Raw genomic sequence first — 15,043 nt, 5'->3', positions numbered from 1 at the left:
TTCATTTTGTGCTCTTGATTGTAAACACGATGGTTTATTTTAACTTTTGAACCCCCTCGCTCGAGATCACTAGCTCCTGCAATGGCTTCCTACCCAATTTGGAATCCACACCCACGATCATTTATTGTGGTATACACTTCAGGGAGATGTTGCCGTTTCTTTTCGTTTTTTCATAACATCCTTTGCAGATTGCCATCTCGACCTTGAAAACCCCCACTTTTAAAAAGACTCTAGATGAGATACCATATTTCGAGCACATCTGTTTTGGTGTGATGTTGGGATCCCAAACAGGCTTGAGAAAGTATTGTACTCTATCTGTCTCCCTCACAGCCTTCTGAAATTTATATATGTGGTCGCTCCAAGAGATGTTGAACCCGATAGTTGATGCGGCAACTTTGAAGAGGTCCCAATCTCTTCTCCTCTTTGGATTGAATGAGTATTGATGGAGTTAATTTTTCAGGATCTGTAATAGAAGATAAGGCTCTTTAGCATAAAAAAAAATCTCTATAAATGTAACAAAACTAAAATTATTTTTAATTTTTTCAGGTAGATATATGCAGTTCGGTACTTTTTAATATTTTTATTGGTTAGAAAATGTACATAACTCAAAATAAAGAATAATGTTTGATTTTAATTGACTAAATAAATAGCTTTTCCCTTTTTTTCAAATTATGCCAAGATGTGCAACCTTGTAGATGACATCCTATAACAATCAAATTTTTGCATAGGTTGTTTTCATACCGCATGACAACTTTTTTGCACTACCCATAATTGAAATTCGAAAAATTTACAAACAAGCCGCCCTAAGACACATGTATGTATATACGCAGTATTGAATTTCCTACTCAATACATAATCATATAGCAGGTGTTTTTTCCCAAATTGCTTTCTCTTTTATCCCCCCCCCTACTTCCATCCATATGTAGATGAGATATACACATCTTTGGATACACGAACAATGGATTTTAAAATACGAGATGGTTATTTAGAGGGGGAAGAGAGAGAATAAGCCATCAGCGTGTAATATCAAAAAACTTTTGACGCTGTCTCTCCAACGCAAGAGTTAAATAAATAATATATAAGCTTGTCTACATATACATTGGTGTTGAGACTTGGTCCGAGACCGAGTCTTTTTCTGCTTCGGTCTTAAGTGATTGCTTTCTTGATTGACCTGGGCGGATATTTCAGTACTGACTAAAATTCAAACTGTAAATTTAAATTTATATTGTTGGGGCGTTTCGGTTGTACCGATTAAGTACACGTAGACATGTTAGTACACAGAGAAATACAGCTTATCTAAGAAATTGAAATCAATATATATATTATATGTATCTGGTCGATATCTATATCCACGCCCTCTTTGTGGCGCCCTGGAACCCAATACCATAGTCATCTACAGGGTTCGGAAGCAAAATGTGGACTGAATGACTGATTTTAGAAAAATGTCAATAATTTTATTTTTTTATAAATAATTTTGAATTTTTTTTTACAAAATTTCGAGACACGACCTTTGTGAAAATGGTTACTCAATATGGCCACCCTCAGCAGCAATTACAGCCTCCACACGGTGGGGAAAATCTTTGCCGGAGTTGATGATGAACTTCTCGGAGAAGTTGTTCCACTCCTTCACAATGGCAGCCTTCAGGGAGTCCACGTTCGGATGAGATGTCCAGTTGGTATCCCTCTCCAAAGTGCCCCACACCCCAAAGTACAACGGGTCCAAACCCGGCGAAGATGATGGACCCATGTCCTTGTGCCAAAAATCAGTCATGTTGTCGCCGCAAAACATCTGGTATTTGGCCGATCTGTATGAGGGTGCACCATCTTGGGTACACACATATTCTTCTAGATAGGTGGCCTATAGCCATGGCAGTACGATGAACCTCAGCAACTTGTAGTAGGCCTCCTGGCCGATTTTCTCCCAAGCCTAAAAAAAGAAGGGAGGCATATTCTTGCTTTCGGACGCCACAACCCCCAGGAACATTGTTTTGGCCAGATATTTTGTACGGAACACCTCCCTGACCTCCTCTGGTGATCTTCCAAGCCAACAGTCGTTCCGACGGGTGTAAGAAGTGAAAAACTTCTTGTCAGAGAAATTTTTTACCGTGGATCCATTTGGCTTGATCCACGCACGAACTTTCTTGTAACTCTGGAGTATCCGTAAAAAGGTGGCGTGGGATCCTTGTGTAAGAGGACAACCCCGAGTCCTCCTTCACAGCCTCCTGATCGTCCTCTCGTCCACGTCAAACTAGTTTGAGTGCCGATTCATTGATTTTTTGGGGTCCTCCTTGATCTTCTTCTTCAGGGCCGCTAGAAACTCAGAATCCTATTTCAAGAAGTTTCCCCCACTTCCTTCTTTCCTTGAGAGGTTCTTTCCATCCTTTTTCATTTTGGGCACTAGGCCATCTTGAAAATGAGGCTCCTGGACCACTTCACAATGTCCATAATCATCTCAATTTTAGCGTCAAGAAGGTATGAGATCCTTTGCCTTCTTGCTTCTTGCTCACTAATGATGAAAAGAATGAGAAATGTTTATTATTGTTTACTTATGCAGAAAAGGACAGGAGATTCGGAATATGCAAGAAAAATTTAAAAAACCTCCCTATTTTAATTACATAATTAGCATTTCTTAACAGTCCACGTTTTGTTTTCGAACCCTGTATATTCATTTTTTAATCCCGCCTAATATGCAGACAAAATACATTCATTCAATCTAATTTCGTCTCAACGGAAGAACAATACTTGGGTCTGCCGGAGATTAGGTTCACAGAGGAGGAACGGAAATGCTCCATCGTTGTGTCTAAGGAATAATCAAGTACAAATCAGCAACTGTGATGCCTTTAACACCACTGGACTGACAATGTGTTACATCTAGAGAAACCAAGAAGAAACTGGAAGATTTGAAAAACCCTTGGAGGACTATTTTGAGGTCGTACAGGTCATAGAAGGACTCTGAAAAGGTCAAGGACGCGGAGCTCAATGAAAAATTGATGGAAGTTGTAAGTGATGGAGCGGAATGGGTGTGGCAGCAGCCCCCTTCACTCTGACAGTTGTCCATCAAGTCTCTTCCCTACCTTGAAGGACACACTTATAGGCGTTCCCACACAACTAAGGCAAGTCTGGTGGCTGCCGTTAAGGATCACTCCACATCCTTAATCAGGGACCTCGTCATCAAGGCTTGTTCATGCTTCAGAGGCCATATTGAGACTGTGATCGAGGCTGAAGGAAATTATATCGAGTAAGCCTCAAGATTAATGACCTAAATTGACTTTGATTTTTATTTGAAATAAAAATATTAATAATTAAGGAGTTTTAGCTGGTTTTTTTAATACGAGAGATGGAGCAGATTTCATGTTCGAGCCCTGTATGCAACTGGGAATCGCATCTACACACATTGAGTTCAAGAAAATGGTTTTGCAGCGTTGTTCAACTGAATAACATCGTGATCCAGTCACACCAGAATTAGTTAGAATGATAATGGTCTTAGACCAATCAAGGATTTTCAGACCGTAGCCGAACACTTGTGTATATATATTTACTTTTGTGGTTTATTTTATTATGTTGTTGTTTTTGTGTGTGTTTTTTTCTTTCCACTGTTACGTTATTTTAAAAGTTTTGATTTTTGTATTTAAATGGTTCACTTTTATTAGGAATGATAATTTTTGTATTTTATAAGCATTAAATATTGGTCAACCTTGATAGACTTTGTTTATCACCACTGGTCGAAAAAAAAAAAAAAAGTATAGTACATGCTATCACTAATATATATTATTTACTAAAAGAACAAAGATCTTTAAGCAGAAGAAAAAACTTTTTTATTTAATATACAGACTACCGAGATGTATTAATATATTTTTCTCCTAAATCGAAGTTTGATTAGTTTTTTATATCTCTTTTTGTTTGTTTACTGTTATATTTTTTGTTCAAAAATGGCATCAGATTGTTTTTAAAACATCGTGGTGAATTTACTTACATTTTTTTGTTCTCCTCTTCTTTCATTTTATCGTTTATCTATTGTTGATGGTGGAGAGTATAATTACCGATAGGTTTAACATAACTTTAAGGGCGTCAGACTGGCTTATTGCTCATAAATTGAGAGGGAAGAATGACTTTAAAGTCGAAGCAATAGTTGCAAAGACACTCGCGATTATTTATACTTGTAGAACAAAAAAGTATCCTGTTCCTGCAGGTTTAAACAAAACATTCACAAGATATATTGAAACAATGGACTTTCAAACAAGACAAATTTTATATTTTAGTTTCTAAAGGGGATTGTTATACCATCCTTTTAATAACCTTGGAATCCTTATTCTTTTTTAAATAACTTTAGATAACTATGTTTTATATTGATTTTTTTTTTATAATTTAAATTAAAAATTTTAAAAAAACAGTTAAGGATGTCTTACATCAATTAAGTTGAAATAATTTCCTTCAACCTCAATAATTATCTCAATTTTATATCAGAAGAAAGTACAAGTTGATCTTGTTCATTTTGGTGATATTTTGTTTGATGAAGTTGACTAGATATACCTTTGTAAGATATCTCCTCACAAAATAGGCCATAAAATTTAGATCTTGACTAATAGGTGGTCATATCTCCTGCCAAATCATGTAGTTACAAATTAAGCCACTTGATTTATTTGTATGGACATTTGGTGTTCCCCAAGGCCTTTCTTAGCTTCCGTATAGTTTTCAAGTCTACATATGTGAGATTAGATATCTCCTTGTTGGATATTTTGTTTTCCTTGGTGACCAAAATTATGATTACGGTAGAGTCGGTTCTTATTAATTGAATTAAATTTCATTAGGGTCCTCATATAACAACACTATTGTAAATAGACTAAATTTCTCTATATAGTGAAGAATCTTTACTTTTTAACTACATATTAACTGGATTTTTACTATCCAATATCTAAGAGTTATTATATAATAATTTTGTTGCCCAGCCCTATATGTATGTAGTTACCATAAGGAGGTGGATTAAAAATTCGGATCAATGATGATGCTTAAACTCAGAGTTTTTTTTTCTGTCAATACTAAATGACTCTCTCTATTGACGACAAATGTTATCTTTGAAAGAAATTTTATCTCTGGGATTCTCAATAGTTTCTGTGAGTTAGCCAATATGAGATGAATAGATAATCTGGCTGGCTTCATAAATGAAAATTTGTCTTTAATTCTAATAGAAAGTAAATAATATTAACATAATAAAATCAATATACATTTGAATATTTTTTATTACACATATTATAAATCTAATTGGTTGTTGAATTCTGACCTATTTTTTAAAGTTCGCATCAAGACTGGTTGTAACAATCCTCGTTATCTTATCTATGTATTCATGACTAAGTTTAATACAGTATTTATGTTTCACAAAAGACTCTTAGAACAATGTTGATCCAAACAAGAAAGTGATTATTTGAACACATTACTAAATTTAGTACTCAAAACATTACTCAATTCATGATTTGATTTCAGGTCAATCAACTTGCACTTTTTACAAATTAAAGAACCTGTCAATTCCATAAACCATAGGGCAAGTAAGAAATGTGTACTTCAGCAGTTGAAATATGTACACCGTCACAATTTTTTAAGTTTTGAAATCTTTCAACAAATTCTCTGGTCTCTCAAGAATATCATTTATTCAGCTTTTGTAATTTTATTTTAATATTTTTATTAAATAATTTTCGCTGACTGGACTTGGCCTGCGGGCCGCCTATTAAGAATATCTGCAAAACGTTATCCCATTGCCCATATGAAAAGTCAAAAAATTATCAAAATTAGAAAAGTTTTGAGAAGGATTATTTGAAATCAAACGTATTCGTTAATGGTATATAATTGACTTTGGGAGAGTGCTGTATTTGAATCAAAGACGCAGTTTGTAGGGGAAGTGAGAAAAAAAAGGGGGAGGGGGGTGAGGGTATGTCTCTTTTATACTTTTTGTAATACCCCTTCGTATCCACCCAAAATTTAGTACATTTATGAGACTATACCCACATATAATTCCATAAAGGTCCTCATTCCCAGTTTGAGTATCATATCTATGCCTCTGATTTTAATCTAACTTTTTCTGAGTCTTAGTCATAATTCTCTGAGATCATAGTAGTTCATGTCTGGATTAGTACTAAATAATTTTTTTATGAGCTCAGATTCAAGACTAAATAAACTAAAGGATTTAAATTTGCAACCAAAAGGACTCGGCCTCAGAAAATGTGGACTCAAATACAGATCTAACTCCTGAGTTTTTACGGTTTCGAGTCAAGTACAAGTCCATTATATTTCAAATCTAAGTCTGTCTTAGTCCATAAAATGTTTAGCTTAGAATTATTTTTTCTTATAGCTTTGTTTGGGAGGGAGATGGTTTAGGAAAGGAATTGAAAGAGATCCTTTTCTATTAGAAAGGAGCAATTATTTGAAGATTTTCGTTCTGTATTTTTTGTAAATATATATTTACGAAGTAATTCACAATTGTAAAAGACAACAATAATAAATATTGTAATAGCCAATATATATAGTAAATTAAAGCCTCCCTACTACAGTATTATTATAACAATAATAAAATTATGGCTTTCCCCTCTCCTTAGTATACACCATTAAAGTAAACTTCCAAACTCTACTAATTATCTTTATAACTACATATTGCATTAATGTATACTAATTTTGCAAATTCAATGCGTTAAAATAAAGCAATAGAAAATTATTATATGCTACATAAGATTTTGATGAACAAATTGAATGGTGATCTTACTTATCTAACTGAGGATTCGGACTTGTAAGTCTACGACATTTGATTCCATCTGAAAAACTCGGGACTTGACTCAAAATCGATATTAAAATATTCAAAAAAGTTAATTATGACTTGAGACATACTATACGTTGTTACTTTTCTTGTATCTTGCAACCTTTCGTCCAAAAAGAAACGTTTAGAACATTGATAAGAGGAAAAGAAAGAGATAAATCGTCAGCAGATTATAAAATACAATGCCAATTATTATGTTATTGAAGTAATACTCTGACAAATATTAAAATATTATTTGTTTCAATTTACTATCATATTTTAATTGCCATTTTTTTTAGTTCTTATTAATTTTAAATATAGACGAGGGCTAAATCAAACCTAAGGACTCATATTTACGCATCAGACTTGACTCACACAACTCAATAACAATAGACTCAACTCAAACACGTTGAAGTTCTAGCTCTGAGCATATCGAATTTCGATATACACTATAAAAAATATATAAAAAAAGATCAGAGTGTATGTATTCTTTGATTGAAAAGATAAACTTTTGTTATATTATTTAAATATATATAATTGATTAAAACATTGATTTAAATAAAAAGTAAATCAAACTTTCTTCATGCTTAACATTTAACTTTCAAGCCCATTCATATTTTTAATTACTGCAACGAATATTTTAATATGTCATTTCAATTTTCAAATAAAGTTTCAATTTAAAGGTTAATTTTTGTTTCTTTACTTAATATTACAGCACAAGAGATTGTAGAGACGGATTTATCCCTTTTGGTTGGACTTTCGGTTGCCATTGTTGTATTTCTTGTGATTACACTCATCTCCATCAAGTTTCTACGGCGAAAAGGAACTGGACGCGGAGGGAGTTCCATGTTCTCTATGACGAATTTGAGTAAGTTTATTATTTCTCTGTTAATTGATATTCAAATTTTGTACATATTTTCATTTAATTAGATATTTATATGCATAGCCATTTATGTCTATGGGCATTCTTTGTATACTAAGGAAAAATGAATTAGTTGACATAAAAAATCACATTTTGTCAAATCAATCAGCTTGGAGAGTCTATATTGAGACGTGAATTATCCTTTCGCAAAGTTCAAAACAAAATGCACTTTTATGGTACTTTACCAAAATATTATTATTATTTTTTTAATTTTTTTTAATCAATAATAATTACTTGAAAGCTTAAAAACATACGTCTGAACATCGTTTCTTTAAAAATAATACCATAGAATGAGAACTTGATTAATAGTAGATAATGCATAAAAACTAGGTAAAACCTCTTACCCTAAGTAGAAGCGAGGACTATGCAACAGGTTGATCATTGAGGCCATCTGCAGAAAAAACAAGGGTTCCCTTTTCTCCAAAGTTATCCAAAAGATAAATCTCCTTTCCTACCAACTTATCGGGTCATGTAGGAATCATGGACTTATTTTACGTACAGAGTAGAGGACAAGAAGTAATTAAGAAATCGTTAGTTCGATTTTGTTCAAGTTTTTATAAGAAGGGGATGACATCATCAACCAATCAGTCATGGAGATCAATTTTTGAAACGAAGGCTCTAATATCCCCATAGTCATGTATACCACGTGGCATACTTTTGGACGACATTCATAAAATATATAAAGAGAGGTTTCTTCCTTCACACCACAAAGGGATCAACTTTTCATATATTTCTCTTTCTAAGATTTATTGGTGAATAATAAAGAGGTCTCCATTTCTCCTTTTTACTTATAAAGGGGTTTCTGAAGTGCATGTTTTCATGGCCTCGACTGGTGGCTGCCTGGGACTCCGTCCCCGTGGGCATGTTGCGTTCAGTATACAAGCCCTTTCCAGATATACTTCGGGCTGTGGTGAAGGCTAAGGGTGACGATTTCAAACGAAAGTTATTTCACATGTTTTGAAACTTGTCTCGACCTATGTTTCTAATTTTATGCAAATTATGTAATTAGTTATATTATTAGTACTTTAATAAACATTTAAAAGAATTTTCCGTGGACCCTATCTTTACAAATAGCATCTTATTATTTCTTATACAAATACAAATGTATAGATACGCTTTGAGTAAAATATTACTTAGCGATATTATAATACAGTATCGATTCTAATATTATGAAATATATGTATACAAAAATGTAATTCATTCTAAAAAATTTGGAGTAATGATATGACAATGATATTCCGGGAGTATATCAGAGGTAAAAAACAGTTTGTATGATTGACTTACTTGGCTAACTAGCAGATGATTTCGGGCCTTTCTACCTTTTTTTTTAGTGAAAAGGTTCGTGATTTAATAAATGTAATGACGTAAGGTAAGAAGGGGGTATGAAATTGTGTATTTTATAAGGAAAGGGTGTTAAATAAATGTGTACCAAATGCAAACATGGGCAGAAGGGGTGGCAAAAAAGGCCAAAACCTTGCATAAATACTTTGTGCATAGCCCTTAATATGTCTCAAGTTGCTCTTGAAGTACTCTTTGACTTCAAATACCCATTACCTCCCTGAATCGATGGACTCAATTTAACTACTAGCAAGCCACAATCAAATAAACTTTTATAAAATAAAACGTGCTTAAGAAGGTAATTTTATACTTGAGTTTTAGAAGAAAATTAATGCCCATCCAAAAAATTACTCTGAGGTTGTAAATTCAGAAAATGATTCAAAGATCAGAATTGACTGTAGTTACCGCCTTTAAAAAGACGTAGTGATTTTTACATTGAATTTAAATCTGATTTAGTTTTTTTGTGTTAGCCAGCATTTTTAAAGTATTTACAACTTCTTAAAATTGAAGTATTTCTCAGATCATTGCTTAATTTGCACTTTGAAAGAAGGATTATAAGTAAAACATAGAGTTGTACTTTTAATAGATAAATATTTGAGGATTCCAATATAGTATTTTGCAGTTTTTGATTAGAAATCAAAATCAAATGGGACACATTTTCATATTTCTTTAGTAATTATTGAAGAATAAGTATTATTAGGTTTTGTGTCCTATCTTTCATCTTATGGATGAAAAGTTGATAGATGCAATAAAGTTAACGTCGTGTTCATAATTCAAGACGATTTTTTATTTCATATTACGTCACTCATTTTTACCAAAGAGGCTGCGTATCAAATCATAAATCAGTTGTGTACCAGTTCATGTTCATCTTCATTCTTAATGAGTTCTTATCAAAAGTTTAAGAATATCCAATAGAAAGTAAGTTTTGAGAAGAAATAAGTTTATTAAAGACTGTTTTACCCCTAAATTACAGGATCCAAGGGGAATCGGGGCATCAAGAAACTTACTTTATGCAGTAACATATGAAAATATACTTTATATTATTCTTTTACCAGTTTTTTTTTTGCTTTTTTTTCCCTACCTTTTTCTATCCTTTTCTACTTGTTTTCACATAAACTGTACATATGTATGTATGTGTGAACATTAAGAACCATTTGGTATAAAGAATTTTTTTTTTCTTTGTTAAACCATCTTCAAAGACAATAATAAAAAGTAAAGATATATAATATGAAAGCACTTGTGAATATATTTGAAAAGAAGGTGGTTCATGTTTATAAGAACATGTGTGAATGTATGTATTTTAATAAAGTGTTGGTTAAATAAAGTGGTTAGAGTTGAGCCTCTTTCGGAGTATAAATATAATATAAATGAATTAAGAATGAACATTCACAACCATCTGTGAATATGAGACTCATTTTATATAAGATACCTCAAACATATCTTATTATTAATAATGTATTTATAATATCTCAGTAATAATATAACAGCCCAATTATTGGAACAGGATCAGATATATGTATGGTCTGTACAAGTTGTCAAGTGGGGACACAAAACTTGCATGAGCATTCAATTACAATTTTATCCTGAATATTTTCAAATACAAAGTTTCATCACGGAACGAAAAGACAGGTGAAACAAAAATAAACAAATCACAAATTTATCCCATGTCTCTAAGTGTAAAAATGTCGGAATGTCAATTTCCAAATTTGGATTCGGTTCGAGAATATCGACAGTGTGACACGCCATGGAAATGGCCTTCATCATCAAAATCTGCGAATCTATTCGACATATTACAAAACTTTAGCAGAAACAAGATGGTTGACTTCTAGCTCTGTCCTCAATCTCAAATCTGTTAAAAGGCCATTTTTATAATACAACATAACTTCCTTTATCAAAAGGCAATAAAAAAGTTTTATAAATCAAAAAAGTTTTGTTTTACACGGTTATGGAAATCATATCAGATAGTTGAAGTTCTCCATTGTTGAATAAGACAAATTTCCGCTAATTTTTTCATTAATTTTGTTTCTCTTTAAATAATTTTTCGTTAAGAGGTTTTAACCTTTCATTTGATGTATGATACTAATATTAGAATTTCATGTAAAATCCATCTATTTCTAATAATTTATTTGTCAATAAAATTTGTAATATTTAACTTTAATTTGCAGTGCCTCCTATGGGGAAATCAGAATAATTTGTTGATAGAAATAAAGGATAATTTGTGGAGGAATACAAACGTATTCCAAACTTAATTTTAAGAAAAAATATTCTAGCTTGCTTTTGTGTTAACGGATCACATATATGTATAAGTTAATTAATGTATCATAAATCAAAATACTCTAACTCTAACTAACATTCTAAGGTACCTAAATCCATCCTATAAATTTTGAATTGACCATAATTATAATTGATATGTCCATAAAAGATTGAGCCGCTTATATTTATTCCTATATCAAATTAGTTTTAATGATTTTTCTGCAAGACTGTTTATGTTTTGATGTTCCGTATATTAAGAACATTGGTGTTCAGATAAAAATTGACGACAAATTCTTCACTTTTTCAGGCTATGGAGGAACAGTCAAAAGTGAGTTCATGAAGAAAGATCATTCCGACTGTGCATATTCCGAGGATCCAGATGTCGTAGTTACTTTTAAGGCATCTGACAAGGGAAAGTTTTCAGAGTTTCGTTGTCCCACAAGAGGATCCTCATCGAATGCCTTTTCCATCACGGATGATGAAACAACTCATTTAACAAAACTCTGCTATGACTCAATACAAAGTACACCCTATTCAGATAAGAAACTACTTCTTCAGGGAAACAACAAAATCCTTCCTGGAGATGGGAGCCTTGGAACTCCTAAAGCATCTCCAGTCATCAACACGAGAGTTAATCCGCGATTCCTGCACTTACAGCAGCAATTAGAGGATGAACATCAATATGATATTCCGTTTGGGCACATTAACAACAGCAACTTAAGACCTCCACCAGAGATGCCTCCCCCACCTGCCCCCGGAGATACATCACTCCTTTGGAATCAAGATCCATCCTTATTACAACCTCGTATTGTTCAAGGTTTTGAGGATGATGAGGCCCTTGATGAGAGTCCTATAATAAGTTCGTCCAGTTCATCTCCATGCTCCTTGTCCAATAGTCGAAATTTAGAGTCATTTTCAATAAATGGACGATCTTCAATTAGTTCCTCCGGGATGTTGGATCCAGATTTATTTACTTTCTCCTCAGTAACGAGCAATGGAAGTGTCATCTCTCTGGAGAATCTAGGTACGTATTAATATTTTTTCCTCTACTTTTGATCTATGATGCTTTTTTTTTGTCCCTTTAGGAATAACCCTCACTATCCCTGAAGGAGCACTAGACAAGGGTTACAACGAAGAAATATTCTTGACACTCATGAGTGAAGGGCGGGATCGTCCAAGACTCTCATCCTGTCAAACACTCCTGAGTCCTGTCATTCTCACTGGTCCTCCAAGGCTTTCTTTCAAAAAACCGGTTATACTTTCATTTGGACATTGTGCAAATAGGCGAAAAGACATTAACACATGGGAGCTTGGAGTGTATCACTGCGACTCTCTTTTCTCAGATGATAATGAGGACTCTTCGAGCGGTGAGCCCAAGTATCCATGGGTGAAACTAGCTACTCTTGGAAGAGAGTCAATCTCCTCTCCAATTATAACCGTGGTGGAGTCAGAAACTGTTCACATCATGACAGACTTCCTCACAAGGTTCTGTATAGTCGGCCAATCAGCACTTTCCGCCCCACGAAGTGCATCAAAGAAATTTGATGTATTTGTTCTGTGCAAGCCCGTGTCGAGTAATCTGGACTATTCTCTAGTCATATTTTTTGTTGATAAGAATCGAGCTTCCCTTGCAAGTCGCCTCCAGTGGGCCCGCAAAAGAAATTACGGACTTCTTAAATCCGATTCATTTTTATTTCATGACTGTGGAAAGGGACTTCGTCTTCATATTAATGATTTGAGCATGGGATGGTCCTTTAAGTGCAAATCAAGTTCAACGCTCTCATTCGATTCTCTCTGGTCCAATAACATGAGTCGTGATGATAAAATTTGCATGTCCTACTCTCTCAATCGACTCGATCCCCTCATCAAAACCGTTTCCTTCAACATTATTTTAAAACAAGAGAGTGAAGAGCTCCTCATACCTATTCATTTTGAGGCGGACTCTCGATACCCTAGTCCTATTTCCTCAACTGAAAATACGATCAAGAGTCAAAGACCTAGTTTCCGTCTTCCTTCTGGGATCAAGCGCCGCCTTTCTTCAGCTCTTGATGCCTCAGAGTCATGGAAAAATCTAACCAAAGAGTTGGGCCTTGATAAATTTGATCGATTTTTTTCAAGTCGATCCCCTTCACCTGGTGAAACGGTTCTGAGTCTTTGGGAGTGTCTAGAGGATGATGCTGTAAGTCGTGAGGGTAAAGTGAGTAAACTCATGAACTTTTTGCGGAACACAGGGCGAGACGATCTCGCAGAAGTTCTTGAAAAGGAGTATGGCCCTTGGATTTAGATTCTACTCCTTCCTGTGTGCTCTTTCTCACTCTCTTTTTCGTCCAACGATATAAAAAAATATTCTTTTCTTTTTCTACAAAACCTCTCTATTTAAAACTACACTAATTGTGCCATAGATATGATTTTGATTTTTTGTTCTTTTTTTGTATACTTTGCATTTAATTAGATTCTAAATTATTTCATTCTCTATCCGTTAACTGCCTAATTCATTTATATACCTATATATATATCTATACAGTATGTGAACTTCAAAATTTAGAGGCATTGTTATTTAACATTTATGAAACTGTTAAACTTTAGATCAATTCTATTAATACCCTATTCCCATAGCAAATGAATATTTTAATATGAAAGGATTTGATCTATCCGAGAAATACTCAAACATGAAACGTGCACTCTTTTTTCATCCCATTCTTTTTACCAATTAAAAGCATTTTTTTTAATTAGTAAAATAGGGAAATAATTCAAAAAAAAAAATTAAATATAAGCCATAGGGTATAAGGAAATTTAAAAAACATCAATCTCCGCAGAATTGCACAGACGTACTAAGTTGTCATAATAAACAAATAAGTATACATCTTGTAATAAACGCAAGGTGGCGCCACTATCCTCGAGCATATAAACAAACTACCAATAAGCGAGCAACGCTCATGGCAAATACCCTGAGTATTTTGTTGTCCGCTGTAAATTCCCTACTCTCAGTTGATACGTCATGGCTATTACAATATCTATTTTTCATAAATTTAACGAAGTAATAAGTATATACATATGCTCTGTTGCCAAAAGGGTAAGAATACAAGTCCTTGTGGATCCCTCGTTGTATATAAATATATTGTGTTCAAGTTCCAACTTGTATAAGCATATTGTAAAAGTTTCAATATTGTCTTCTTATAATGGATTATTTAATAACAACAATGGCCATTCTAATTATCAACTATTAATTGATACGAACATTTCATTTTGATCTATTCTAATTACATCGTTATTATGGATTTATTAGTCATATACCCCTTGGCATTATTTGCACTTTATAATGTGCTACAGAATACGAAAATTTTGGTAATTTTTATTAAAATAGTGAAAAGTTAGATCAATAATATGTCCATGGTGTATTCGATTATTGCATCTTCCTCATCCCAAGTACAGTAAATACTTTATTTGAAATCATTCTTGTAATTTTTGCTTGTTGTAACTAGTACAATTTGAAAATACAAGTTATAACTTGTATAATACATATATTGCTCTTTTTAATATTTCTATGAAGAAATTTTAGCTATCATATACAAATGTATAGATACGTTTTTAATACAAATATTACTAAGCACTTTATAATACGGTATCGAAAAAAATACAATGTAGGATTTAACATTATGATATATATGTAATTCATTTTAAAAATAAATCATATCACCAAGATAGTCTGGGAGTGGCGATTTTTGTAGAGTAAAATATCAAAATGACTATTT

The 15,043-nt window shown here is 33.2% G+C and overlaps 1 protein-coding gene across 1 annotated transcript in view; it reads left to right on the top strand.

The window, feature by feature from the left end:
• Window positions 1–14,054, top strand: part of LOC121119624 (netrin receptor UNC5C) — a 119,573-nt gene extending 105,519 nt beyond the window's left edge. The window contains exons 8-10 of the mRNA XM_040714339.2: window positions 7,494–7,646; window positions 11,599–12,315; window positions 12,377–14,054. Coding sequence (XP_040570273.1) covers window positions 7,494–7,646; window positions 11,599–12,315; window positions 12,377–13,575 — 2,069 coding nt within the window. The 3' untranslated portion in view covers window positions 13,576–14,054. The remainder of the gene's footprint in view (window positions 1–7,493; window positions 7,647–11,598; window positions 12,316–12,376) is intronic.
• Window positions 14,055–15,043: the final 989 nt, after the last annotated feature.

The sequence above is a fragment of the Lepeophtheirus salmonis genome, chromosome 6, assembly GCF_016086655.4.
Source record: "Lepeophtheirus salmonis chromosome 6, UVic_Lsal_1.4, whole genome shotgun sequence".
NCBI lineage: Eukaryota > Metazoa > Arthropoda > Copepoda > Siphonostomatoida > Caligidae > Lepeophtheirus > Lepeophtheirus salmonis.
This window is presented reverse-complemented; position numbering and strand designations above follow the sequence as displayed.